Raw genomic sequence first — 27,502 nt, 5'->3', positions numbered from 1 at the left:
TATATATTAACAAAGATAAGGAATAAAACTGAACCAAGATTGGAATCAGTCAATCCTTAATTCAACATAAAGAAAAAACAATAAAGTAACATAAATTATTCCCATCCCAGCTGAACTTTGAGGGTCAGCCTCTCCCCTGTTGCCATAATTTTTTGATATCCTTCCTCTTTGCCTCCTTTAATTTCTTTCTCCTCAATGAATTCTTCCCTATCCCATCCTTACTGCCATCTTCCACCACATAACTGATTCTTAACACCTCACTCAGCTTTTAACATCTACTCACCGGAATCTTATTTTTACAACTCAAAGTCCCCTACTTGCCTCCCTTGATTTCTTATTGTATACCACATATCTGATGGTCTCATCACAAACATTCATCCTAGCGTAAAAGAACTACAGATCCACACTTGGTAAATCAAAATAGTTTAAATTAGACGACTCCACAAAAAAAAAAAAGAAAAAAAAAGGTTTATATTGAACGCAGTTCAAGAGTTAAACCGTTTTATTTCAAATGCTCTGAAATCCAGGGGAGGCATCCACTGGATGATTTTGCCATGATATACATCTGATAACCCAGGAACTTCTTCTTGAAATTTTGTTACATACTCTTAATAAAATTGCCTGCCCAAGACTAAGTAACTGCATGGACGCATATTTTCTTTGATTAATCCTTTGGAGAGCAGAACCGAATAACCAAACACCTCGGGGCAAGCCTCTTCTCTATGCTGAATGTGCAAACTATTGGCATTTGGAAATATCTCGCGACAGCCAACCCATTTTCTCACAAGGAAGTCCATAGCGCTGGTAATCTTCTCCTCAGATTTCTCATACAATAAGGAAACCTTCTAAAAGCAGCGGAGAGTCTCATCCTCGGACCAACCCCACCTCCTGTAAACCTCTAACTTAGATTCCCAAACTGATTCCTTCAATTGGTTATTACTCCCACTGCCTTAACAAACATAGTTTGGGTGGGATTAAATCCATTTCCAACCTCATTGACAACCTTGCAAAATTAGAATGTTGGAACATGCTACGCCTGGCATATTAGTCAAAAAAGAATTTGAGATTGAGGCACACCAATATCTTTCAAAAGAGCTATATTTGGACCAAATTTTTTACTCCTTAAATCCAGTAAAAGTCCCCGTCCGTGCGCTTCAAAAATGTGACAAATTTTTTCGTCATGAATCACAAAATTCTTGACGAAATTATAATTGGGGATAAGAGATTCTTTAAACTCATACATAACAATGTTGGACTCTTTGCTATGATCATTGCTGTAGTCACTACTTGAACCCCTATAGAACGGAAAAACTCAAGCTTGGGCGAAAGTATCTTTCAGGATCAATTGAAATGATTCGTGGGCATCTCTAACCAAACCTTATAAATGGTGGGTTCCTCTTAACCTTACTTGCAGTAGCAACTTCTATGGATATCTCTAATGATCTACTTGAGCTTATTTACTACCAAAATAGTTTATTTAAGAGATAAATTTACTTAAAGTCAAATTAAAGGATAACCAACTCTCAAATTACTTTGCAAGCAAGATATATCAAAAGATCTTTGGACACTTTTACTTAGGGATGTTTAAAACCGGTTAACCAGTCCAAACACCCATTTTTTTTAATCGAACCAGTTTTTTAGTTCAAAAAACCTTGACCCAACACCAAACAGTCCTAGAGGAAAACCGGTTCCAGGTTCCAGTTAACCGATTAACCAATTTTACTCTGCTCACTCTGGAAAAGAAAAAACTCAACTGCCTTCCATGTCCTAATAATCCAAGTGGATCCTCATTTAATTGAATTCAAATCCAACCAAACAAAAGAAAAAGAAAATCGTCTCTCCCTCCCAGCAACTCTACACCTTTTAAATCATCAAAAATCCTTATCTTGATTAAGCTAAACCCAAGATTGACTGGGATCCAACCATCAAATCTCCACTGTTGAATTTCAAATTCAATTACATCATCACCTTTGATTGATGAATGTAGATGTAGCGTCCCAGATGGGAAAGGTGGGCACCAGAGTGCATGATGATAGAAAGTTAAAAAAGTAGAACATATATTCATAGAATGACTCCTTCAACAGTTCAACTTGGCATCTTTTTCACTCACAAAGGCAAAACAAAACAACAGAGTCAAGATTTGTTTGAATAAAAACAAAGGAATACTAAGAGCAAAAAGTTTTATTCGCACTGGTTGATGAAGCAGACAGAGTGAGAGACTGAAAGTGATGGAGCCAAAGCAGGCAAGCAACAAGAGAACAAGAGCAAGAGCAAGAGCAAGTCACACGAAAGCAAGAGGCATCAACCTTTGAGTGGCTTGAGAGATGAAGTAGACAGAGTGAGAATGACGATAACAGCTTGAGAGTTTCGCAAGCAAGAGGCATTGAGAGTGAGAGACTTGAGATGAGAGTTGAGAGTTGAGAATGAATTTGGGGATTTTGGTTTTAGGGCTTTACATTTTACCCTTTTACTACAAACCGGATTTTTAAACCAGTTTTGGTTAACCGATTTCAAAAATCACTTGAACTAATTTTTGAACCGAAACAAAACCAGTTTCACTAAAAACCGATTTTTCGGCTTGGTTAACGGTTCAGTTCAGTTTTCTGACTTTTCTGAACAGCCCTATTTTACTCATGTCTTTCACACTCAATTACATAAATACTATTACTNTGTAAAATGTTTACTTTTGTATTCAACATATAGGGTGCACGATTCCTTCAGTTGACCATGACCGTTATTATATTTTAATTAAACATATAGTTCTTGTACGTCTATATCAAACATATATGGTGTAGAATGTTTACTCCTATATTAAACATATAAGGTGTACAATTCGTTCAGTTGACTATGACCGTTATTATATTTTAATTAAACATATAGTTCTTGTACGTCTATATCAAACATATATGGTGTAGAATGTTTATGTCTATATTAAACATATGTCCATACACTTGGAAAAGAAACATTGAAGTAAATTACCCTAAATCGCTTAAGCGATCGTGCATCTGGCAGATTGATTATGCATCGGACTTGATCGCTTAAGTTTGAATGACTAATCAACGGATTGTTTGTGCAAATGGTTCTACAGAGTTACAACTCCGTACATAAAATTAAATTATCTAAACTTATTATATTACTATTGGCAATAAAGTATTATTTATTGAGCGAATCGTACAGAGTTGTAACTCTGCAAAACCATTTGCGCAAACAATCTATTGATTAGTCATTCAAACTTCGTTTACTCTTTGAAACAACAACTCTTTTAAAATCAGACCGAGAAGAATCTCAAAAGAGTGCAATATTGATCAATGCTCTACAAATTTCACCGTCTTCTTCTTTATCCATATCTCAACTCTGAAGCCATTTTCTTAGGGTGTACGATTCGTTAAGTTCACCATGACCGTTATTATATTTTAATTAAATTTATAGTTCTTTTACGTCTATATCAAAAATATATGGTATAGAATGTTTACGTCTATATTAAACATATGTCCATACACTTGGAAAAGAAATATTGAAGTAAATTATCCTAAATCGCTTAAGCGATCCTATCTATTTAACCTTGGTCGCTTAAGAAGGTTACAACAGGTGTGTTGAAAACCTTATTGTTATAACAGTTGCCATTGTTCATAGTCAAAAAGTTTCTAAAAAATTTTGGCACTCTCTTGGTCTACAAAGTGCAGAGCATATGGTTATACAGTTTAATTTTATATTATTATTATATTTTTTATATATTACTTTCTTGTCAAGAACTAACAAAAATAATAGAATAACAATAGATATTTCAGTGTGATATCTCACATTGCTTAAGCGATCATGCCTAATTTCCTTTGTACTGTACAATAATCATTCTCAAATTCAAGGCTAGAGATTTGGGTAGAAGAGAACTAGATAACCATGGAAGCTTATTTAGGAAATATTAGTATTTTTTAATTAATTTTAGACCCCTTAAGTTTATTAATTTCATTAAATACCCCCTGAAAAAATGTTTAAAAATTAACAAAAACAACCCCACCCACCCACCCAAACTTGCCAGATTCTGGCAACCACCATCAGTGGTTGCCGAAATCTGTCACAATGGCCTACAAATGACTAGAACTAGCCGAAAATTTACCAATATGGCCTTTTTCGGTCAAATCCACAGTGGATCTAGCTAGAAAAGGTCACATCTGTCGTCATCAACGACCAAAGAAATGGTTGTCGTTAACAGTCAACGATGGCCAAATCTTGGGCATCGTTGACTGACAACCATGGCCATATATTTGGCCATCACTGACAGCCAGATCTGGACTTTTGCGACCATCGATGGCCAGATCTGTGGTCGATCTAGTCGGAAAATGCCATATCGACACCCTACATACCGGATTCAACCGGTCTGCATCATAATGCCCTTTTCCAGCAAGATTCTAATGGTAGTGACTGGAATCTGGCACTGTGGATAGTAGGGGTGTTTTTGTTAATTTTTAAACTTTTTTCTGGGGGTATTTAATGAAATTAATAAACTTAAGGGGCTCTAAAATTAATTTAAAAAATATACTAATATTTCATAAATAATTAAACAAACAAATATTTTGGGAATAGGATTGGGAATATGGATAAGAATATTCAACCAAACGCACCCTTTATGTTCTGAAGAAAGAAGAAAAATATATGTTCACTAAGCTTCTATGGTTATCTAGTTCACTAGGCATGATCGCTTAAGCGATGCAAGATATCACTTAAACAAATAATGGCTTATGTATGTAGGATCGCTTAACTGATANAATGAAGAAGAACCTTTGCAAAAATGTATCTGAGTTGTCCTTCTACGTCAGCTTGGCAGTAAGTTTGTTGATCTTGCCTTTGTATCTGCAGCTTAATGTCAAAATTATTTACTTCTCTCCTCTTGGCTAGTCAAACGTAGGACTGTAAACGAGCCGAGCCAAGCTGAGCTTTTGGCTTATCGAGCTCAGCTCGTTTACTACAGGGTCGAGCTCGAGTTCAAGCTCGAGCCTGGTGAGCCTCAGAATTGAGACCTAACTCGAGCTGGCTCACGAGCTATCAGTTTCACGGTGGTGGCTGGTGCGTGTCTGCCATTTCGGGCAGTTGATTTCACGGTGGTGGGCAATGGGCTGCTGGCTGGTGCCATTTCGCAATTTGGGGGTTTGTGTGACTCTTTTTCCAGTTGCCGAGATCGGAGACAGCGACGGAGATGACTGATTTCACGACGAGGACTGGTGTCTGGTTCGCAGGTTAGGGTTCTTTGTTTGCGATTTGAGAATTAGGCCAACTGAAATTGATTTGGGGATAATCGTGTAATCGTGTTATACGATTTTGCACTTTGGGTGGGTAACTGTCATTTTTTTAAGTTTTTTCACTGAAAAATATCAGTTTAATACCTCATGGTTTAAAAAATCACCAAAGCATCCTGTGTAAGTGCACAGTGTATACGCGAGCCAGACCAGGCTCGCGAGCCCACAAGCCAAGCTTCACTATGTTTGAACACGACTTGGTTAATAAACCGAGTTCGAGCCGAGTTGACTCGATAATTGCTGAGTCGAGCTCCAGACGAGTCGAGCCGAGTCGGCTCGCAAGCCGCTCGACTCGTCTGACAGTCCTAGTCAAACGGAATTGCATCCATCTTTTGGCATTGTGCTTTGTATCTCCTTTACCAGTTGCAGATATAGAAGCACGCTGGCATAGAGTTCAGGAAAATTTGTAATAGGTACTCTCTCAATAAAGCCAAACCGGGAAGCCTACATTGTTTTGTTTAAATTCTGCGCAAATACACAATAGTAGTACTGAGTTGTTAATCACGGAATTACCAGTACATTGTTATTAATTAAAATCAAAATCAAAATTTAAGTGTAACAACAAACGCACTTTTTTTTCCAAGTGATTTTAGAACTGCAAAAAAGCATGTAGAAACTAGAAAGTACTTGCCTAGGAAGAATAAGGAAGCAGCTCAGTTGACTAGAAGATTTATTTCAGTTTATGTAGTACCCAAATTCACTTTAACCAATACAGTTAATAGTCATGGAAATACAAGTAATTACATATACCTGCCAAGCCATTTCTCTTGTTCATCAATGTCTACTGAGGCTCACAGTTCTCCAAAGGCAAAGCAACAGAATAAGAGGGAAATTTCATCAAGCTGTGGAGACAACAATCATAATGGCTGGAGTAATTATTGAACAACAAAAGCATGTGACGCTGTAAAGTTAAGCCTAAAGGTACGTTAATTTCAAAGTAATCTTCTAAGACCAAAACTTAAATCATGTAGAATATACAACTTCAATTCAAAGTTCACCCAAGTTACATCCCTTTAAAATTCTAATGTAACTATATCAGTTGTTTTCATGCAACATTTCAATTGTTGCTGAAGAAAACAGAGCAAAAGGAGTATATATGAAGGGAAAGAAGGTACTTGGGAAGGAAAACAACTATTCCTATCATCCTTTGTACAAAACGCCATGGTGAAAGCTTCTGCCTGCTACACTAAAATAAAAAGTTTCCCATTATATGACATTTTACTACTTTTTCCCATCCTTGAAAAGAGCATCAATCTCACTAACACTAAGGTGAGATTGAAAAAAAAAAAAAAAAAAAAAAAAAATTATTTAGATTTTTTTTTTTTTTTTGGTACCGAAACACCACAATGGTGTCTCATTTACATGACTTTAGGGATCATTTTCTTTTTATTTGTAGTGAATAATAAAAATTAAAAAAACTAGTTCCTGGGTTCTTCTTTTGCAATACATAAATGTACTATTATTCTCTAATAGAGCAAATAAAAGAAACTTTCAAAAAGTCATGAAGGGATCTCAATTGCCACATCTATGTAGCTTCTCCACAACAAATCACATGGATGTCAATAAAATGGTAACTTAAAAATACCGTTATTAGCAAAATTTACTAAATATTTTAAAATGATCTTTTGGTCCCTTTAGATGGGAATAAACAAAAACACTGAACAACCAAGTGCTCTCTGAGTATCAATCATTAGTTCAGATATAAATTATAACACACATTGTAAATCAATAACACCACAATTTTGAGATACTATTAGGTTCTTTAAATCACTTATCGGTATCAAAATTGTCAAAACTATCCTATTATATTATTAGACTAAAAAAAAAGAATTCCTAGTGAATGGTAATATATTTGGGAAGCAGAAACAGAGGCCATTCAGAGTGAAAACGAAGCATCAGAAATCCAGTAATGTTCCAAAGAACATTGACATTCCAACATTGGCTTTTCTAATTTTCATTTGGACACAGTATGAATGTTAAGATTCATGTTTAGTCATTCACAAGAATTTCATAGCTTAATGTTGAAGAATGTTATGCAAAACATTCATCCTAGCGTAAAAGAACTACAGATCCAACATTTGGTAAATAAAAAATAGCTTAAATTAGCGACTACCACAAAAACAAATAATTTTATATTGAACACAGTTCAAGAGTTAAACCTGTTTCATTTCACATGCTTCTGAAATCCAGGGGAGGAATCCAGAAAATCGATTTTGCCCTGATAAACATCTAATAACTCAGGAACTTTTTCTTGAAATTTGTTTACAAATCTCTCAATAAATTTGCTCTCCCCAATTTTTATGTAAGTGCTTTGACATATATCTTCTTTGATCAATCCTTTGAAAAGCAGAACCTAAATAACCAAACACCGGGGAGCAATCCTCTTCTCCAAACTGTAACAGAGAACTTCTGGCATTTTGGAAATATCTCGCGACAGCCTACCCATTTTGTTCACAAGGAAGTCCATAGCTTTTGTAATCTTCTCCTCAGATATTTGCATACAATATGGAAACCTTCTAAAAGCAGTGAGAATCTCATCCTCGGACAAACCCCACCTCCTATAAACCTTAAACTTAGATTCCCAAACCGATTCCTTCAATTGGTTAATTACTCCAACTGCCTTAACAAACACAGTTTGGGTGGGATTAAATCCCATTTCCTTAACCTCATTGACAACCTTGGAAAATTTATAATGTTTGGAACATGCTGTGCTTGGCATATTAGTCACAAGAAAAGAAATTCGAGATTGAGGCACACCAATATCCTTCAAAAGAGCTATATTTGGACCAAAATTTTTAATCCTTAAGTCCATTAAAAATAGCCATAGCATGCCCTTCAAAACTTTGACAACTTTTTGTCATGAATGACAACATTCTTGAGGAAATTGTAATTGGGGATAAGATGATTCTTTAAACTCATACATAACAACGTTGGACTCTTTGCTATGATCATTGCTAGTTCACTACTTGAAACCCCCATAGAACGGAAAAACTCAATCTTAGGCAAAAGTGTCTTTTCGGGATCACTTGAAATGACTTGTGGGCATCCTCTCACAACTTTACAGATCTGGGTTTTGGTGAAACCATGATCGCTGAGAAACCTAAGGACTGAGTCAGCTCTTTCAGTGTTCTTCAATTGAAAGAACTTAGAGGCACAAACAGCAGATTTTAAAGACAACCCACACGAGTTTATCAAGTATGAAAATGTAAAAGACTCTGCCTGTTCACTCTGTTTAGTTTTTAACGATCTCTTCTCTACATGCGAAGATGATGAAAGAAACCTAAGAGAGAAAATCTTATTTTGAGAAAAACCCAGTTGAGTAGTTGTGAGATTCAGAGCAAAATCCCTATCAGCAATTACTTTTCTTGTTGTTTTACAAAGAAAGCGAAACATAATGAACTTAACTTACTCAACTTTAAACTGCATTCCGCAAACTTCAATTGAAACTGCCAATGCCAAGACTACGAAGGCTGAAGCTGAATATAGAGCCTTCAATTCTGAGGAGAAAATTAAACTCCTGGCCATCCCAAGTTTTCATTTAAGAAAATCGCTTTGAAAATGTTTTTATTTTTTTATTTTTTTAATTTAGAAAAACTGATGTGACACAGTTAGGATTCATTAAATATGTAAAATAGGTTAAAATAAAAAGATTCAAACATATGAGGACAAAATCATAATTAATGGAAGTTTTTAAAATTTTAAAATTTAAAAATGAGCCCCACCCATTCAAATCGCTTAATTGAAACTAAAAAGGCAAAATCAATTTGTTGAACCGTAAACCCATTGTTTGGGATTTCCATTTCCGGCGAGTACAATCCACATTCTTGCAAATTTTCACACCAAATTCAATCATAAAGCTTCATTTCTTAAAATCATGGCTGACACTCACAATGAGGAGGAAAACCCAATGCCACTTCGAATCCTAGAGTCTGGTGGCTCAAGCAATTCAATGGCTACTCCGGTGGATCATCCGATTAGTGAAGGTGGTCCACAGGCAAAGGAGACGACGGCGGCACAACAACAGAGAGAAGAATCGCAAAACGGTTCTGAAGAGGAGGAGGCCGGCGAGAATCCAGGCGAGGAGGAGGAGGCCAGTGAAGAAATGGTACGTATTTGTTTTGGGAGTTCTGGTACTATATTGTATTTTAGCTCACCATACCAATTCTATGCTTAGCCTTTGTTTGGTGCATGGCTGTGGTGTTTCAAGTCAATGATGCTACAGGTTTAGATATGTGATGGTGTACTTGTCGTGTACTACTTGTGGATGAAAAACCACTGGTGGAATTTGAATGATTAAAAGCTTTTTATTCTATCAGTGCTTCTATGCGGCTCTGATTAACTTGCCAGTTCAGATCACAGGTTTGAATTTGTGTGTATGTGATGTTAGTTTGATGGCCAGTCATTTGCTTTCAAGAGACAGGATCAAATTGAATTTGTGTGTATGTGATGTTAGTTTGATGGCAGTCATTTGCTTTGATGAGTTTGAAGGAAGTAATATAAGAATTTGGTAGGTTTTGTTTCTTTACTTCAATCTTGAATATATGGTTAGAAGAACCTTTTACTTGCTTATTATTAACTGATCATGTTAGATCTTGTGTTTTGTGGTGAGGTTTTATTTTTCTGTTGCCCAAAATGGAAATAAGAAATTGTATTTGGTTGTTGAAACACTTGCCTGAAAATTTTCAAGTAATTGTTGATTAAATAAGAGAAAGTTGTGTATTGAACTATTGATAGATGGATTAATCAAGGGTCATTTTTATCCTGTGATGAAATAAGGGAGTGCAATTATGTTTTTGAATTCAATAAATTCATAAATCGGTCGGAAGAAATGTATGGAAGTCATAATAACATCCCTTTGCTTTGTACTGTCGCTTAAGCGATCTAGGATTGCTTAAGTGATCATGTCCGAGGCAGAATAGCATCTGCCCAGATCTATCGCTTTTACTCTTGGTCGCTTAAGCGATTCCAGATCGCTTAAGCGATCTTGTCCGAGACAAAATTAACATCTGCCAAGATCTAAGATCGCTTAAGCGATTCATCGCTTTTACTCTTAGTCGCTTAAGCGATTCCAAATCGCTTAAGCAATCTTTTGTATTGCTGGTCGCTTAAGCGATTCATCGCTTTTACTCTTGGTCGCTTAAGCGATTTCAGAATGCTTAAGAGATCTTGTACAAGGCAGAATCATCTGCCTAGATCTAAGATCGCTTAAGCGATTCTTCGCTTTTACTCTTGGTTGCTTTTGCGATTAAGGTGATCGCTTAAGCGATATTTTCTAGAAAGCTCTTGGTCACTTAAGTGATATATGCGGTCGCTCATATATCGTTTAAGTGATCATGGTCAAAACAGATTTTTCCTACTTTTCTCCTGAATTATGTAATAATCTCTCTTTATAGAGGTAATTTCTAAATTGATTGTATGATATTTTTTTGATTACAAAGTATGTTGGCAGCTTATTAGTTGTTTTGGTTTTTTTTTTTTTTTTATATTTTGTTTATATCGATTTTGCAGATTTTGCGGAGCGTAAACTACAAGGACTACGGGTTAGAAATTGTAAGCGATAAGGTACCGTACTTCCTTGTAAGGGTGACAGTCAGGTTGAGTTGGGAAGTTTTTAAGAGAATAAAAGGGATTTTAAAGGAAGTGAGGAATGGTGAAGAACGATTCAAAGAGACTTGTTTCGGTCATTTTTTGATATCGGAACAAATTGGAAAAAGGCGTTCTGGGGGCAGGGAGTGCATTATATGTTGTTGCACTGATGTTGGCAGCAGACGGCGGCAGATGTGAAGGCTGAAGCTGAAATCTGAGCTGAAATGACTTATCCGGCAGATCAGCAATGGAGATGGTGATGATTGAAGAGTTCACGTTGAAGACTAGAAGACTGGAAGTTGAAGAATGAAGCGCTGAAGCAGAGTAGAGCAGACTGCAGACCGAAGACTTGAAGACTGAAGACTGAAGACGTGAGGCGCTGAAGCTTAGCTGAAAGCTTGAAGGAGATCTGACATTGCTTTTGAGATCTCGAATGGAGGACACGAAGAGGGGGACTAGACTGGAGGAGATCGTGAATGGCAGCAGCAAACGGCAAAGTGCAAACCAGAAGAAAAAGTGAAAACTAAAAAATTGAAGGAAGAAGACGGCTCTGTATCAGATAATGACTATCAGTGTATCTGTAGCCAAAACAAAATAAAAAGAATGTGTTTTTTAATAAAATATTTTGAGGGTTTGGTTTTAGTCTGACAACAGTTTGACTTTTGCATGTGATTGTTTTGAAATTAAATTTTTTTTTTTATTTCAGTTTTTCATGCGTTAAACCGGAAAAACCAAGACCGAAAATTTTTTAAATAGCGGTTGGACCGTCGGTTTACTACAGTGCGACGGTCCAACCGCGGTTTGAAACGGTTTAATAGCAAATCCCGATTATTCACTCTCTTCAAACCAGAAATGTAAGCGGGTGGCGGTCCGACCGGTTCGACCGCCCGGTCCGGTCCGGGTTTCAGAACCTTGGAAAATTAAACTCCTGGCCATCCCAAGTTTTCATTTAAAAAAATCGCTTTGAAAATGTTTTTTATTTTTATTTTTTTAATTTAGAAAAGCTGATGTGATACAGTTAGGACTCATTAAACATGTAAAATAGGTTAAAATAAAAAGATTCAAACATATAAGGACAAAATCATAATTAATGGAAGTTTTTAAAATTTTGAAATTTAAAAATGAGCCCCACCCATTCAAATCGCTTAATTGAAACTAAAAAGGCAAAATCAATTTGTTGAACCGTAAACCCATTGTCTGGGATTTCCATTTTCGGCGAGTACAGTCCACATTCTTGCAAATGTTCACACCAAATTCAATCATAAAGCTTCATTTCTTAAAATCATGGCTAACACTCACAATGAGGAGGAAAACCCAACGCCACTTCGAATCCTAGAGTCTGGTGGCGTAAGCAATTCAATGGCTACTCCGGTGGATCATTCGATTAGTGAAGGTGGTCCACAGGCAAAGGAGACGACGGCGGCACAACAACAGAGAGAAAAATCGCAAAACGGTTCTAAAGAGGAGGAGGCCGGCGATAATCCAGGCGAGGAGGAGGAGGCCGATGAAGAAATGGTACGTATTTGTTTTGGGAGTTCTGGTACTATATTGTATTTTAGCTCACCATACCAATTCTATGCTTAGCCTTTGTTTGGTGCATGGCTGTGGTGTTTCAAGTCATTGATGCTACAGGTTTAGATATGTGATGGTGTACTTGTCGTGTACTACTTGTGGATGAAAAACCACTGGTGGAATTTGAATGATTAAAAGCTTTTTATTCTATCAGTGCTTCTATGCGGCTCTGATTAACTTGCCAGTTCAGATCACAGGTTTGAATTTGTGTGTATGTGATGTTAGTTTGATGGGCAGTCATTTGCTTTCAAGAGACAGGATCAAATTGAATTTGTGTGTATGTGATGTTAGTTTGATGGCAGTCATTTGCTTTGATGAGTTTGAAGGAAGTAATATAAGAATTTGGTAGGTTTTGTTTCTNCAACAACGGCCAACTGATTTGGAGGACTACTTCAAGTTCAAAAAGGATAGAGACTCCCCTGGTGAAGCCCGTAATGCACTATTAATTATCGCAGTTTTGGTGGCAACTGCAACCTTCCAAGCTGGAATGAATCCTCCAGGCGGCGTTTGGCAAGACAACGGCACTAGCATCAACAACAAAAATAATGCCGGGAGTTCTATTTTGGGATCTGTGAATGCTGTTACATACGGCATTTTTATGGCTTCCAACTCAATTGGGTTTGCATTGTCTCTTCACATGATCTACATCCTCACTCACAATTTTCCCTAGCAATTAGAGCTTCAAGTATGTATGCTTGCAATGTTTTCCACTTACAATACTGTTGTGCCCAATCTTGCACCAGAAAAATTATGGCTCTTCGTCACTCTGTTGACGGCAATCTTGCCTGCAATTATACCATTTCTAACCAAGTGGGTTAGAAAATATATGAAGCGGATTGGAAAGCTTGTAGTGAATATCATCCCCACCACAAGATTTCAGATGTTGACCTAAACCCTAAAATCATGCTATATACTTAACACCCGTCGCACCACGAATGAAGTCTTTTAGCAGTCCCCTCTGCATAAAATTGTAGCACCCTCGTTGTCAGTTTTTCATACTATACGATAATAATATGGTGAGATCTCTTACAAAACCAAACTAGTATCAATGTAAGTGGATACTACATGTTATAAGTTAAAAGTTCGTTGTTTAATTTATTTCTATTCTCAATTTCATATTATGAATATTACATCCAATATTGTGTTCCAACGTAATGATAGTAAACAGATAATAAAGGAATTCATAATATAGAGAATAATCAATGTCTAACACTAACTCCACCGGTCCACCGTCCACCCGGACCCACACTAGGACAAACTCTTCTTCTCCAAAAACACCTATATCAACAAACACCTAATAAATTCAGAAATACAGACGTTGTTCAAAATTTATTTTAAGTGGCACTTTTAACTTGTATGATAACACTGCCGGCCAGATAGCCTTGGAGATTATGAAGCCTCTGCAACTGTGAAGGAGCCCTTCAATATAATGACATCTATTTACGGAAATTCATTTAGCCTGAAGGCTTCCTTTGAAATTGCGGTACTAGGAACCAACAAAGTGCTCTGCAACTACACCAGTATCATAAAATATGCCTCTGATCATTACAAGATTAACACAGTAGGGAAGGCGTGTCAGATGAAGGACATTCAATGGAAGCATGTTGAATGGTGATACCATGCTGGAAATGAAGAAGTTGGCAGAAACTTTTTGAACTGCAGTTTTACTGCCAGTTGGACTCCTACTGTTCATGTAGAAGCAGATTTTGAGTTACTGTATTGGATTGATTCAGTGACATGTTTAGGTGTATTAGGTTTGGTTAAGTGTAATTTCACTCATGCTTGTACGTGTATTAGTAGGTGTAGTAAGTTTAAATTTGAATTTTGAAATTTCATTAGTTGGAATAGTGGCGTGTGCGTTGTATACTTTTACCCCTGTTTTTTTAATAAAAAACAGAGCATTATTGTAGTCTCATGTTTCTCTTTCGTTCATCTGTTTTTCTCTTTCGTTTCCATGCAAAACCAACAAGTGGTATCAGAGCATATATAGATCTTAGAGAGCCTGATAATTAACCTTTATTCTCCTCACTTTCAACCCATGTTACGACACTCACTTTGTCAAAACTCCAACATTCAGTTTTAATGGCACAACCTTCAGCCTCTCTCACTCCTCCAGTTTTTAATGTGAGCAATACCACATGTGGGCAGTCAAGATGAAAGCATTCCTTCGTGGACAGGGTTTGTGGCAGTACGTGGAAGAGAATCGTCAACTGCCTCACTTGGGACCAAATCCCACCCTGAATCAAATCAGGATGCATGAAGAAGAGGTTGCTAAGGCATCGAGAACTCTCTCTCACATTCATGCAGTAGTGACTGACCTTGTATTCACAAGGATCATGGCGCATGAAACACCAAAGGAAGCATGGGATAAGTTGAGAGAAGAGTATACGGGTAGTGATACAACAAGAGGCATGCAAGTGTTGAACTTGAGAAGAGAGTTTGAGTTGCTGAGAATGCAAGAAACTGGGAAGGTGAGGGAGTATGTTGATAGATTAATGAGTGTGGTTAATAAAATTAGATTGCTTGGGGTGGAGTTGACGGATAGACGAATTGTGGAGAAAGTGTTGGTGAGCCTACCTGAAAGGTTTGAGGCTAAAATCTCCTCTCTTGAGGATTCTAAAGACCTGACTCAAATAACACTTACTAAGCTGGTTCATTCCTTACAAGCTCAAGAGCAAATGAGGCTTTTGAGGCTGGAAGACACAGGTGAAAGTGCTATGGTTGCAACACATAAAGGAAAGTTTGTACAGGGAGGAAATAAGAGAAATGCAGGAGACAAGAAAGGAAAAGAGAAGGCCAACGTTCAGTGGAACAAATCTGGTGGGATAAAAGAGTATCCATCGTGTTCCCACTGTAAGAAAAAGGGACACTCAGAAAAAAGGTGCTGGTTTAGACCAGGAATTCAGTGTATAGCCTGCAAACAATTCGACTATATAGAGAGAGTTTGTAAAAATAAAGGGGAATCCTCTCAGCAGCAAGCTCAGATGGTTGAAGATGTGCAGCAAGGGCAGGAAGCTGAGCAATTATTTATGGCATCCTACGAGACGCCTCACCATGCAATGAAACCTAGTTGATTGATAGTGGGTGCATCAATCACATGACTTCAAATTTGCAAAGCTTCATCAGCTTGGACAAGGCGTTTCAATCCAAGGTCAAAATAGGGAATGGAGAATTTGTGGATGTCAAAGGGAGAGGTGATGTGGCTGTGCAAACTCAATCAGGTATTAAGCTGATTTCTGATGTGCTTTATGCTCTTGAATTAAATCAAAGTTTACTTAGTGTAGGACAAATGTTAGAGAGAAAATATGTCCTATATTTTCAGGATCAATCTTGTAAGATACTAGATAGTAAGGGCTATGAACTTATGAGAGTTAGAATGATGGGAAAAAGCTTTCCCATTGACTGGAAAAAATCAGAATTCAAAGCTCATAGTGCTAAGCTAGATGAATCTGAAATTTGGAACAAACGTTTTGGCCATTATCACTACCACAGCCTCAAGCAAATACAAACCAAACAGCTGGTCCTGAACATGCCGAAAATTGATGAATTGAAATCCATTTGCCATGCATGTCCACTTGGCAAGCTGAGCAGGCCTCCCTTTCCCGTAAAACAAACTTGGAGAGCTGTAGAAAAACTCCAACTCATCCACACGGATGTATGTGGACCTATGCAAACAACTTCTTTGAATGGGAGTAATTATTTTGTCTTGTTTATTGATGATAAAACTATAATGTGTTGGGTGTATTTTTTGAAGCAAAAAAATGAAGTGGCTGGAGTTTTTGGGATGTTTAAACAGCTGGTTGAAAACCAAATTGGTTTGAGTATCAAAATGGTGAAGAGTGACAATGGGAGTGAGTATACATCAAAAGAGTTTGAAACCATCTGTATAGAGGCAGGAATTAAGCACCAATTCAGCAGCCCTTATACTCCACAACAGAACGGAGTAAGTGAAAGAAGAAATAGAATCGTTGTGGAGTTGGCGAGATGCATGTTGGCTGAGAAGAAACTACCAAAATGTTTTTGGGCAGAAGCTGCAAACACTTCAGTCTATTTGCTTAATAGACTTCCCACAAAAGCCTTGATCAACCAAACCCCTTATGAAGCTTGGTATGGGATCAAACCTACTGTGGATCATTTAAGGGTCTTTGGCAGCATTTGTTATGTCTTGGTTCCAGCAGTCAAAAGGAGGAAGCTGGATGACAAAGCAACTATAGGAATTCTTATTGGATATAGTAATCATTCTAAGGCATATAGAGTGTATAATCTAGAAACCAAGAAGATTCATATCACTAGAGACTTAAAGGTTGATAAGAAAGGTGTTTGGAATTGGGAAGAGAACAAAGTTGATGAAGGAGAAAGTCCACAATAGACTGATGCTATTGGTGATGAAGTTGTTGAGGAAGATGGAAGTGAAACTGAAGAAGAGCTCCCGGTTAGAAGTACTCGATCATTGGCTGAGGTATATGAGAGGTGTAATATGGCTGCACTTGAACCGACAAGCTTCACTAAAGCAACAAAATCTGAAGCTTGGAGAGTTGCTATGTAGGAGGAGTTAGCAATGATAGAGAAAAATCAGACCTGGAAGCTTGTGGACAGACCAAGGGATAGAAAAGTGATTCAAGTCAAGTGGATTTTCAAGAAAAAATTTAATCCTGATGGTTCAGTTCATAAGCACAAAGCAAGGTTGGTTGTTAAGGGATTTGCTCAACAATATGGAATTGATTTCCAAGATACATTTGCACCGGTGGCAAGGCTTGACACAATCAAACTGTTACTTGCTTTGGCTGCACAATTTGGGTGGAAAATATTTCAACTGGATGCCAAGTCTGCGTTTTTGAATGGATGGCTCAATGAAGAATTTTATGTTGAGCAACCGGATGGGTACCACGTTAAGGGCCAAGAGAATAAAGTGTATCTCTTGAGGAAGGCTTTATATGGACTAAAACAAGCTCTTAAAGCCTGGTATAGTAGGATCAATGAATATTTGAGTAGCTTGGGTTATTTGAGAAGTCCCAATAAACACACATTATATGTGAGAGAGGTGAAGGGTGAACTGATTATTGTCTCACTATATGTTGATGATCTTCTCATTACCGGAAGCAATCCAAGTAAGTTGAATGAGTTTAAGGAAGCCATGCATTATGAATTTGAAATGACAGACCTTGGGAAAATGTCTTACTTCCTCGGTATGGAGATTAATCAAGCTTCATGTGGCATATTTACTAATCAAAGGAGGTATGTTGTGGAGGTTCTTAAACAGTTTGGCATGGATAAATGTAAATCTGTCAATACACCGCTGGTTGCAACTCAGAAATTGAGCAGAAAAGATGGGGTTGTGAATGTAGATGAGAGCTTATACAGAAGCTTAATAGGTTGTTTGCTGTATCTAACAGCAACCAGGCCTGACTTAATGTTTGCAATAAGTCTCCTCTCCAGGTTTATGAGTAATCCAAGTGAAAACCATTTCAGGGCAGCCAAGAGGGTGCTTGCGTATATTAAAGGTAATCCTGGACTTGGTGTGTGGTTCAGGAAGTCTGAAAATTTCCAGCTTGTGGGATATTCGGACAATGACTGGGTTGGATCGATTGATGATATGAAGAGTACATTCAGCTATGTGTTTTTTCTGAATTCAGGTGTTGCGTGTTGGATGTCCAAGAAGCAGGAATCAGTAGCTCAGTCAATTGCAGAAGCAGAATATATTTCTACTGCTTCAGCTGTGAATCAAGCCATTTGGCTTAGGAAGATTTTGAATGATCTAAAGCAAGCTCAGAAATAGCCTATTGTGATTTTTTGTGATAATCTATCCACTGTTGCTATGGCCAAAACCCAGTTCATCATGGCCATACAAAGCATATTAAGATAAAATTTCATGCAGTAAGGGAAGCTAAGCAAGATCCTGAGGTTGAGTTGATACACTACTGGGGAGAAGAACAGGTTACTGATATTATGACTAAGCCATTGTCCAAAGCCAAGTTTGAATATCTTCAATTCAGACTTGGTGTTTCCAGCAATGATATCAAGGAGGAGTGTCGAATGGTGATACCATGCTGGAAATGAAAAAGTTGGCAGAAACTTTTTGAACTGCAGTTTTACCGCCAGTTGGACTCCCGCTATTCATGCAGAAGCAGATTTTGAGTTACTGTATTGGATTGATTCAGTGACATGTTTAGGTGTATTAGGTTTGGTTAAGTGTAATTTCACTCATGCTTGTACGTGTATTAGTAGGTGTAGTAAGTTTAAATTTGAATTTTGAAATTTCATTAGTTGGAACAGTGGCGTGTGCATTGTATATTTTACCCCTATTTTTTTAATAAAAAACAAAGCATTATTGTAGTCTCACGTTTATTTTTCGTTCATCTGTTTTTTTCCTTCGTTTCCATGCAAAACCATCAAAGCAACTCATGAAATTCACCCAGACCTAGGACTGGTGGGCAAATTATTTGCAGGCAGAAGTTCAACAATCTACAGCGAATTCAAATGAAAAATGACTAACAATCTTGTAAGGTAGAATAAGCTATTTAGGGAAGTCATAAAGACAAATTATATAAACAATTCGGCATCAGAGCATAAATCCCTTCAACACAAACAAAATCAATATACTTTTCTCAACATTCATCTCCATCAACTATATGTTTCAGACAGCTCATAAGATTGCACTTGTATGTTTTACATGTGTCATCTCCCTACGGCAAGCTCCACCTTTTTGCAGGACTGGGATTAGCTATGTAACGTGCATAGATTCAGCAAACATGACTATAGATGGATTGGTAGAGAAAGAGAGAAATAAATCACCTTAACTTGAGACTCAGTTTTTGGAGCTCCTATTTTTTGTGCTTCACACACTTCAAATTAAGACCTTAAAAGTACTGGACTGGTTATTGCCTATTACAATGTGAAGAACGGTGAGCTCAAGGCAGGTGAACCCTTGACAGTTCCAGGACAAGTAGCAGATGCAGCCTTGAAAACATATATTTTCCTTTTATCAAAGATTCAAGGGAATATATCTTATATAAGGCAAAATTTAGGACAAAGTAACAATAGCAGGTATCACAATATAGATTCACCAAGAATGTCATCTTACAGATTTGAAAAATAATAATCTTTAAGAATTTCCAAAAATAAAAAAGAGAATATTAAGAATTTGACATCAATTATGCTCAATTTACTCACAATGACCTCAATAAGTTTTCATGTTTTGTACATGTTCTATGGTAGTCTCATTATCAATGTTGTCAATGTAGGTTTTAGAGCTAGATTATACTAAGAGAAAGAAGGCTAACGTGCATGTAAGAGAGAGTTATAAAGAGAGAAAAATTTCAACATGTATCTGCTCTGTTTTCGTTCATAGAATAGGGGAGATAAATACACAAAGTTCTCACTGTTTCAACAACTCTTACAGTGAGAAATTTTAACAAATACAATGCAAACCAAACAACTCTAACTAATATTGTTTTACAATATCAAAAGTGGCCTTAATCACCGGATGTCATCCCCTAAAACATCATCTAACAATTTCAAAAAACAACCAAATACAACATTTGAAAAACAACCTAACATAATCAAACTTGGAGCCAAAATACAAACTTTGAGCAGCAAACCTTTTTCCAGCAAAATATCACAGATTTTAACACTCCTCCTTGATATTCTTGTTGGAAACTCCAAGTTTGAATCTTAATTCTTCAAACTTGGATTTGCTCATGGGTTTAGTCATTATATCAGCCACTTGATCTTCTCCCTTGCAATGAATCAGCTTCACTTCACTATTTTGCTCAGCTTCCCTCACTGCATGGTATTTGATTTTGATATGTTTAGTGCAGCCATGAAGGACTGGATTTTTTGTCAGAGCAATTATCGATTGTCACAATATACCACATTTGCCTCACTCTATTCCAGCCTTAAATCCTTTAGAATTTTCCTCAACCAAATCAATTGGTTGACTGCAGCAGTAGCAGAAATATATTCTGCTTCTGCAGTTGATTGTGCTACAACCTCTTGTTTTTTGGAAATCCAGCTTATGGCACCTAAGTTTAAGAAAAAAAATAACCTGAGGTACTTTTCATGTCATCCAAAGAACCACCCCAGTCATTGTCAAAGTAGCCATATAAGTTGAGTTCTTCAACTTTCCTGAACCAAATTTCCAGGTCTGCACAGCCTCTAACATACCTGAGAACTCTTTTTGCTACTTGCAAATGCAGCTCACTCAGTCCATTCATAAATCTAGAGAGTAAGCTAACTGCATACATAATGTCAGGTCTTGTTACTGCTAAGTACAACAAGCACCTAACCATGCTTCTATATCTGGTTTCATCCACTTTAGCAGCTTCATCATCTCTACACAACTTGATTTTGCACCAGAGGTGTGCTAACTGACTTGCAATTTTCCATTCCAAATTTCTTAAGGAGTTCATTAGCATATTTCTTTTAGGAAATGAAGATACCGTTAGGAGATTGATAAACTTCCATTCCCAAGAAGAAACTCATTTCACCTAGGTCAGTCATCTCAAACACATTGTGCAACTCAATCTTAAATTCATTCAGCCAAGTGGGATTACTTCCTGTCACCAGGAGATCATCAACATACAAAGACACAAATGTCATCTCATCACCAATCTCTATAACATATAAAGTATGCTCATTTGGACTCCTTGCAAACCCCAAACTAATCAGGCATTCATTGATCCTGCTGTACTAAGCCCTAAGTGCCTACTTCAGGCCACACAAGGCCTTCCTAAGGAGATACACTTTATCCTCTTGCCTTTCAACTTCATACCCTTCAGGTTGTTCTACAAAAATTTCTTCATCAAGCCACCCATTTAAGAAAGCAAACTTCACATCAAGTTGGAAAATTTTCCACTTGAATTGGGCTGCAAGTAAGAGGAGAAGTCTTATTGTGTCATGCCTTGCTACAGGTGCGAAAGTGTTAGAAAAATCCACTCCAAATTGTTGCACATAACCCTTTTACCATAAGCCTTGCTTTATACCTGTTGATTGAGCCATCTGAATTCAATTTCTTCTTATAAACCCATTTCACCTGGATGACTTTCCTCCCAACTGGTCTGTCCACTAATTCCCAGGTGGCATTTTTCTCAATCATGCCTAACTCATCTTCCATTGTTGCCCTCCATTCTTTTACCCTTACAGCTTCAGAGTAGCATGTTGGCTCCATCAAAGCCATGTTACATCTCTCATAAATCTCTACCAAAGTTCTTGTGCCCTTGGTAGGAGCTTCTTCTTCAAAATCTGAGCTGCAATCTGAAGCTTCTTGGTTGTCTAACAGATCTCCTCCTTGCTCCAGCATTCCTTTCTTCTCAACTTCATTTATTTCCCAATTCCACAAAGAGGCTTCATCTACCTTCACATCTCAGTTTATGGTAGCGTGCCGAATGCACTAAATTAATTAACCTTACTAACCTAACTACTAAATTGTATATAGGGTGAGCAATGGTCGATCCCACAGGGAATGATTCGATTAAATCCTATATTCTATGCCAATAACCACAACGAAGACAACAGGAAAATAAAATAAAATCCTAAACAGTAAATACGACAACAAAATAATGAAAGGGGTTGTAATCAATGCAATCAAAAGTGAAACAAATAAATCTCCGATGGTAGAAAATATCAAATTAAGAACAACCAGTTCTCGGTTCAAGATCCACCTAAACATGCATTGGACACTAACTAACCGTAACATTATTCTATCTTGTTATTATGGAATTACTGACCCTAGGAAACAACAAGCTCTGTTACCCAAATTTTCCCTTAATAGTCAATACTGAAATAAGCTCTTCAATTAGATCATAACCTTTGAATAACCTAAAGTAAGCTATCTAAGTTTAATTCAATGGCAACCTTAAGAATTAGGAAAATAGATCAATCCAAGCAACAATCACGAAAGATCGGATTATTTAACTTAGGTTATGTTATTCAAGGTGATAGACTGAAAACTTGTCTGTAATTATCTATCATCATTTGTTACTCATTGAATAGAAATAGGACAATTACGTATCACAATTCCTAATTCTAATAAATAAAATTCTGATTAAACAATTTAGCAAGTCATTACTAAATCACCCAAACAGAAAATTATAAACAATTAAAATAGGATAACATAAAAAATTCCAATAAAAACGAGATTGAGAACAATGTTACTGAAGTTAAGTTACACCAATGACATGAATTCAGGCTTCAAATCCCCTTGAACTGAAGAAAGATCAGCCGCACATCTTAACGTAGAAAGTAAAAAAAAAACTAAAAACTAAACTCTACTGTTGTTCTCTCCTTTTAACCTAACAACTCATAAATAAATAATATGTTTTTTCCTTAATTCTCTCCCATGAAAAACAGAAATTACTGTCCTAGATTTTTCCTAAACGATAGACTTCCAAAACTATCAAAATCTTATTAGATATGGAAAACAGAATTCGTAATCCAGCTTGCACCAGGATTCTCGCAATGCAAAAGAACTTTTCTGGGCTTAGTCACTTCACAAAAGTTGTAGTCCTGGATGTGTAGATGAATTTGGGGCTTTTGAATCACCTGCTTTCGATATCTGAAGCTCTAGTTAGGCCCATTCGAAGACTTAATACTCAACCAAGAAATCCTTTCGCAAATAGGATCTAGGTCCGGTTTTGTAACAACTAATGAGGGCCCAAACGAACTCGGATTCTTGCCCATAATACCTTCCTGGAATGCTTGATTCGTCTACCTTACTTTTTCTGAAGAATACTTTTGTAATCAAGAAATCTGACTCCATGAAAAACCTGAAAACCGCAGCACTAGTCAGAATAACAAAAATCTGGAATTCCCTAATCTTTTCTCAATTATTTCATAAAGTCTATCCAAATATGCCAAACTTACAAAATAAACTCTAATCAACTCAACTAGGCATAAAACATAACAAAAAACATAATATGGAAGGAATAAAAATATATAAATTACACTCTTATCAATTTACTAAAAACTTTTTTGTCTTAGGATTATAAATCCTAAATGCTTTAGACATGTTACTGTATCCAACCAGAATTCTAGTTTCAGCCCTCTCATCCAATTTGCTTCCTTTGCCAGCTGGAATATGTGCATAGCAGATACTCCCAAACACCTTGAGGTTGTCAATGCTTGGCTTTACTCCATACCAAGCCTCAAATGGAGTCTTGTTGCCAAGGGCTTTAGTTGGCAGCCCGTTTAGCAAATACATTGTTGTATTTACAGCTTCTACCCAGAAAACTTTAGGAAGTTTTTTTCTCAAACAGCATGCACCCAGCCATCTCTATTACCGTCCTATTTTTTCTTTACCTCACACCATTTTGTTGTGGTATGTATGGACTGCTCAGTTGGTGCTTTATTCTAGCTCCCACACACAATTCTTCAAACTGATTTGAGTTGTATTCTGCACCATTATCACTTCTAATTATCTTCAAACTTAAACCAGTTTGATTCTCCACCATTTGTTTAAATTTCTTGAATATTGCTGCCACCTCACTTTTTTGCTTCAAAAAATACACCTAGCACATCCTAGAAAAATCATCTATAAACAGGAGGAAGTACCTACTACCATTCAAGGAAGAGACTTGCATAGGTCCACACACATCTGTGTGTATGAGCTGAAGTTTTTCAACAACTCTCCAGGCTTGATTTGCTGGGAATGGTTGTCTATTGAGTTTGCCTATTTGACAGATTTGGCACACCCCTCTTTTCTCCTCAATTTCAAGCATATTTTGGACAAGGCATTTCCTCTTCATCTCCTTGAGGGCAATGTAATGAAAATGGTCAAGCCTTTTGTGCTATATTTCTGTCTCATCAAGCTTGACAGACAAAGCTTGAGAATCTGACTTCCTCCACTCAATTGGAAAACTTTTTCCTAGCATTCCCACTCTCATCAATTCATTGCAACAACTATCAACTACAATGCATGACATATTTTGAAAATGCAATGAGTAATTCTTTTCTAACATTTGACCCACACTCAATAGACTTTGATTAATTTCAGGCACATAAAGAACATTTGAAATGTATTTTGTACCTAATGGAGTTGGAACGACAACCTCACTTCTTCTCTTGACCTCCACAAATCCTCCATTTCCAATCTTAACTCTAGATTGATAGGAATTATCAAGACTCCCAAAGCTTACCAAGTTTGGAGTCATGTGGTTTGTACAGCCACTGTCAATCAACCAAACATCACCACAAATTTTTTTATTCAAACATGAGGCCATGAAGAGCTGCTCAGCATCTTGACTTGGTTGTTGAATCTCCAACACCTGAGCCTGTTGCTCCTGTTGATTTCCCTTATTTTTACGCACTTTTTCTATGTGACCGAATTACTTGCATGACCTGCATTGTATGTCAGGTCTAAACCAGCATCTACTTTCTGAATGATTCTTCTTTTTGTAGTGTGAGCATGGAGGAAATGACCTCATTCCACACGTTTTCCTCCCTGAAAGTTACTCTTCTCTTTTCCCTTATTTTCACCAACATACTTCTTGTCTTCCCTCTGGTATACTCTTCCTTTCTGACTTGCAACCATGGCTACCTCATTTGAAATTTCTTACCTCAGCAGCCTTCTCTGCTCTTGAGCTTGAAGTGAGTGGACAAGTTTAGCCAAACTGATTTGGGACAGATCTTTAAAGTCTTCTAGGGATGAAATTTTTGCCTCAAATCTTTTAGGCAAACTGACCAGGACCTTCTCCACTATCCTCTTATTAGTCAGCTCCTCACCAAGCAACTTAATCTTATTCACCACATTCATAAGCCTATCCACATACTCCTTGACAGACTCAGCCTCTTGCATCTTAAGCATCTCAAATTCTCTCCTCAAATTTAAGACTTGCATGTTGCGAGTCTAACTACTTCCTGCAAACTCCTCCTTGAAGATATCCCAAGCTTCTTTGGGAGTTTCACACGCCACGGCCCTAGAGAAAACTTGGTCAGTGACAGCTAAGTGTATGCATGACAAAGCTCTTGGAGCTTTGGCTAACTCTTTTTCATGAATTATCATCTAGTTCAGCATTGGGTTTGGTCCAAGCTGTGGAACTTGCCTCTCCTCCTCCACATATTGCCACAAACCATGGCCTCTCAAATACGTCTTCATCTTGACAGCCCAAACATGGAACTGATCACCGTTGAAGATAGGTGGAGAAAGTGGAGTTGGGTTTAATGCCATGAGGAAGCTCACATATGGTGTTTTTGGTCCCGAAAGATCAAGGATGGCTTTGATACCAATCGTAGGTTTTAGAGCTGGATTATACTAAGAGAAAGAAGGCTAACGTGCATGTAAGAGAGAGTTATAAGGAGAGAAAAATTTCAACATGTATCTGCTCTGTTTTCATTCATAGAACATGGGAGATAAATACACAAAATTCTCACTATTTCAACAACTCTTGCAGTGAGAAATTTTAGCAAATACAATGCAAACCAAACAACTCTAACTAATACTGATTTACAATGTCAAAAGTGGCCTTAATCACCGGCTGTCATCACCTAAAATATCACATAACAATTTCAAAAAACAACCAAATACAACATTTGAAGAACAACCTGACATAATCAAACTTGGCACCAAAATACAAACTTTGAGCAGCAAACCTTTTTCCAGCAAAATATCACAGATTCTAATAGTCAAATATATCTTGCTCTGTATATACAACTAAATTATCAATTATCCATTCTTCAATCTCATTTTGCAGTCGATCCTTTACAATCTTCTGTGTTGAAAATGCTCTTTTCATAGTGGGACTAGTAACCAGTAGAATCAAGGCTAATGTCACCAACAAATAAACTAATGGATACACGCTATCTTTCCTAGGCTCAACCACTCTTTCAGCAAGATTACTGATCCCTTTCGATCCCAAAAACTCAATGTTAGGACGCATATCCATAACATAAGTCTCAAGTTGCATTTCAAGTGCCATAAGCTCTAATCTAGAGAATTCTTTTGGATAAAATTCAGCAAAGCGCAATAACTTTTGTTTATTAAAAGCAGCAAAGGAGTTGCTTGGAGAAAGACATGTCAAACAAATAAGCAATTCAGAATTCACCTCATCGAAACGGTTGTTTAGCCTTGAAGTTGCATATCTAAAATGCCATAGAATAATTCAAAGCAATAGTAGTAAAAATTTGTGATCTCTTGAGCTTCATGTCTTGGTCGTCCTTGAGTTGGATATTTATCATTCATGTTGGGCACATCTATACTATGTTCAACAGAAAAAGATGAAACTTGACCAAGTAAAGAATCCCATCCATGCTCCCTCATCACTAGCAATTGTTGCTTACATAATCAACCAACTTCGTAGCATTCACAATACCTTGATCCCTCATTTACAATGCTCATGATAATTCATTTGAAATTGCAAGTATTTCTTTCATCAAACGTAGACAAAAAAATAAAACTAAATGAAAGCATGAAGTCCAATATAATATTTGCTTGGTACTTTTGGTCAAGGTTTGATACATCATCTGCAATTATCTCAAGCATATCAATTATGCATGAGAACCTAGTGATGACGCTTATTAAAGTATCGTAAAATGAACCCCAACATGTATCACCAAAAGACTTCAAAGTAATATCTTGATCTAGATATTGTCCACTTGAAAGCCCATTTACTGTTAAGTGCTTGATTATCTGTAAGAGCTTGTTTTCCCCAAAAGATATCACGATGTACTGAGGCTTCAACAACATTCATCATTTTACGAACTGTACTAAAGAGAGCTTCAACTGGAAGATAATTACTTGCAACAGTTAAAAAGAACCGTTTGAAGTAGATTAGCAAAGCAGTGAACATACTGACACATTCACTCTCCCTCGTAATGAGAGTTTTAAGATCGTTAAATTCACCTCTTATATTACAAACCCCATTGTAACCTTGCCCCCGTAACTTAGACATACTCAGTCCACATCTAGAAAATAGCTTATCAAGCGATGTCTCAAGGAACAGTGCTTTGACACTAGTAACATGTTCAAGACCTATAACTCGTTCAATCACGTGTCCATTATTATCAACATAACACAATATAAATACAAATTGCTCATTATTTGCATCAATGTATTCATCCAT

The 27,502-nt window shown here is 37.0% G+C and overlaps 3 protein-coding genes across 3 annotated transcripts; 1 reads left to right on the top strand and 2 right to left on the bottom strand.

The window, feature by feature from the left end:
* Window positions 1-7,644: 7,644 nt before the first annotated feature.
* Window positions 7,645-8,103, bottom strand: LOC116141674. Its single transcript, XM_031427152.1, has one exon. The coding sequence runs from the start codon at window positions 8,101-8,103 to the stop codon at window positions 7,645-7,647; it is 459 nt and encodes a 152-aa protein (XP_031283012.1).
* A 6,484-nt stretch (window positions 8,104-14,587) lies between these two features.
* Window positions 14,588-15,523, top strand: LOC116141671. The gene has a single exon (XM_031427151.1). It carries the CDS (start codon window positions 14,588-14,590, stop codon window positions 15,521-15,523), a length of 936 nt encoding a protein of 311 aa, XP_031283011.1.
* A 9,923-nt stretch (window positions 15,524-25,446) lies between these two features.
* Window positions 25,447-27,502, bottom strand: LOC116141670. Its single transcript, XM_031427150.1, has 3 exons — window positions 27,036-27,502; window positions 26,093-26,522; window positions 25,447-25,695 (listed from the first exon to the last, which is right to left on the bottom strand). The coding sequence occupies exons 1-3, from the start codon at window positions 27,500-27,502 to the stop codon at window positions 25,447-25,449; spliced, it is 1,146 nt and encodes a 381-aa protein (XP_031283010.1).

Source organism: Pistacia vera, unplaced genomic scaffold (assembly GCF_008641045.1).
Source record: "Pistacia vera cultivar Batoury unplaced genomic scaffold, PisVer_v2 Contig40, whole genome shotgun sequence".
Taxonomy (NCBI): domain Eukaryota; kingdom Viridiplantae; phylum Streptophyta; class Magnoliopsida; order Sapindales; family Anacardiaceae; genus Pistacia; species Pistacia vera.
Note: the sequence above shows the minus strand (reverse complement) of the source record. Positions and strands in the feature narration are given on the sequence as shown.

What these genes read in the sequence shown, in the direction of transcription:
- LOC116141674 (XM_031427152.1), bottom strand. Translation starts at nt 8,103, where the DNA reads ATGGACTTAAGGATTAAAAATTTTGGTCCAAATATAGCTCTTTTGAAG.
- LOC116141671 (XM_031427151.1), top strand. Translation starts at nt 14,588, where the DNA reads ATGTGGGCAGTCAAGATGAAAGCATTCCTTCGTGGACAGGGTTTGTGG.
- LOC116141670 (XM_031427150.1), bottom strand. Translation starts at nt 27,502, where the DNA reads ATGGATGAATACATTGATGCAAATAATGAGCAATTTGTATTTATATTG. An exon ending in AACAGTAAATGGGCTTTCAA is followed by an intron (nt 26,523 to 27,035) that starts GTGGACAATATC and finishes ATGGCATTTTAG; the next exon opens with ATATGCAACTTCAAGGCTAA. An exon ending in GGATAATTGATAATTTAGTT is followed by an intron (nt 25,696 to 26,092) that starts GTATATACAGAG and finishes TCTTTCTCTTAG; the next exon opens with TATAATCCAGCTCTAAAACC.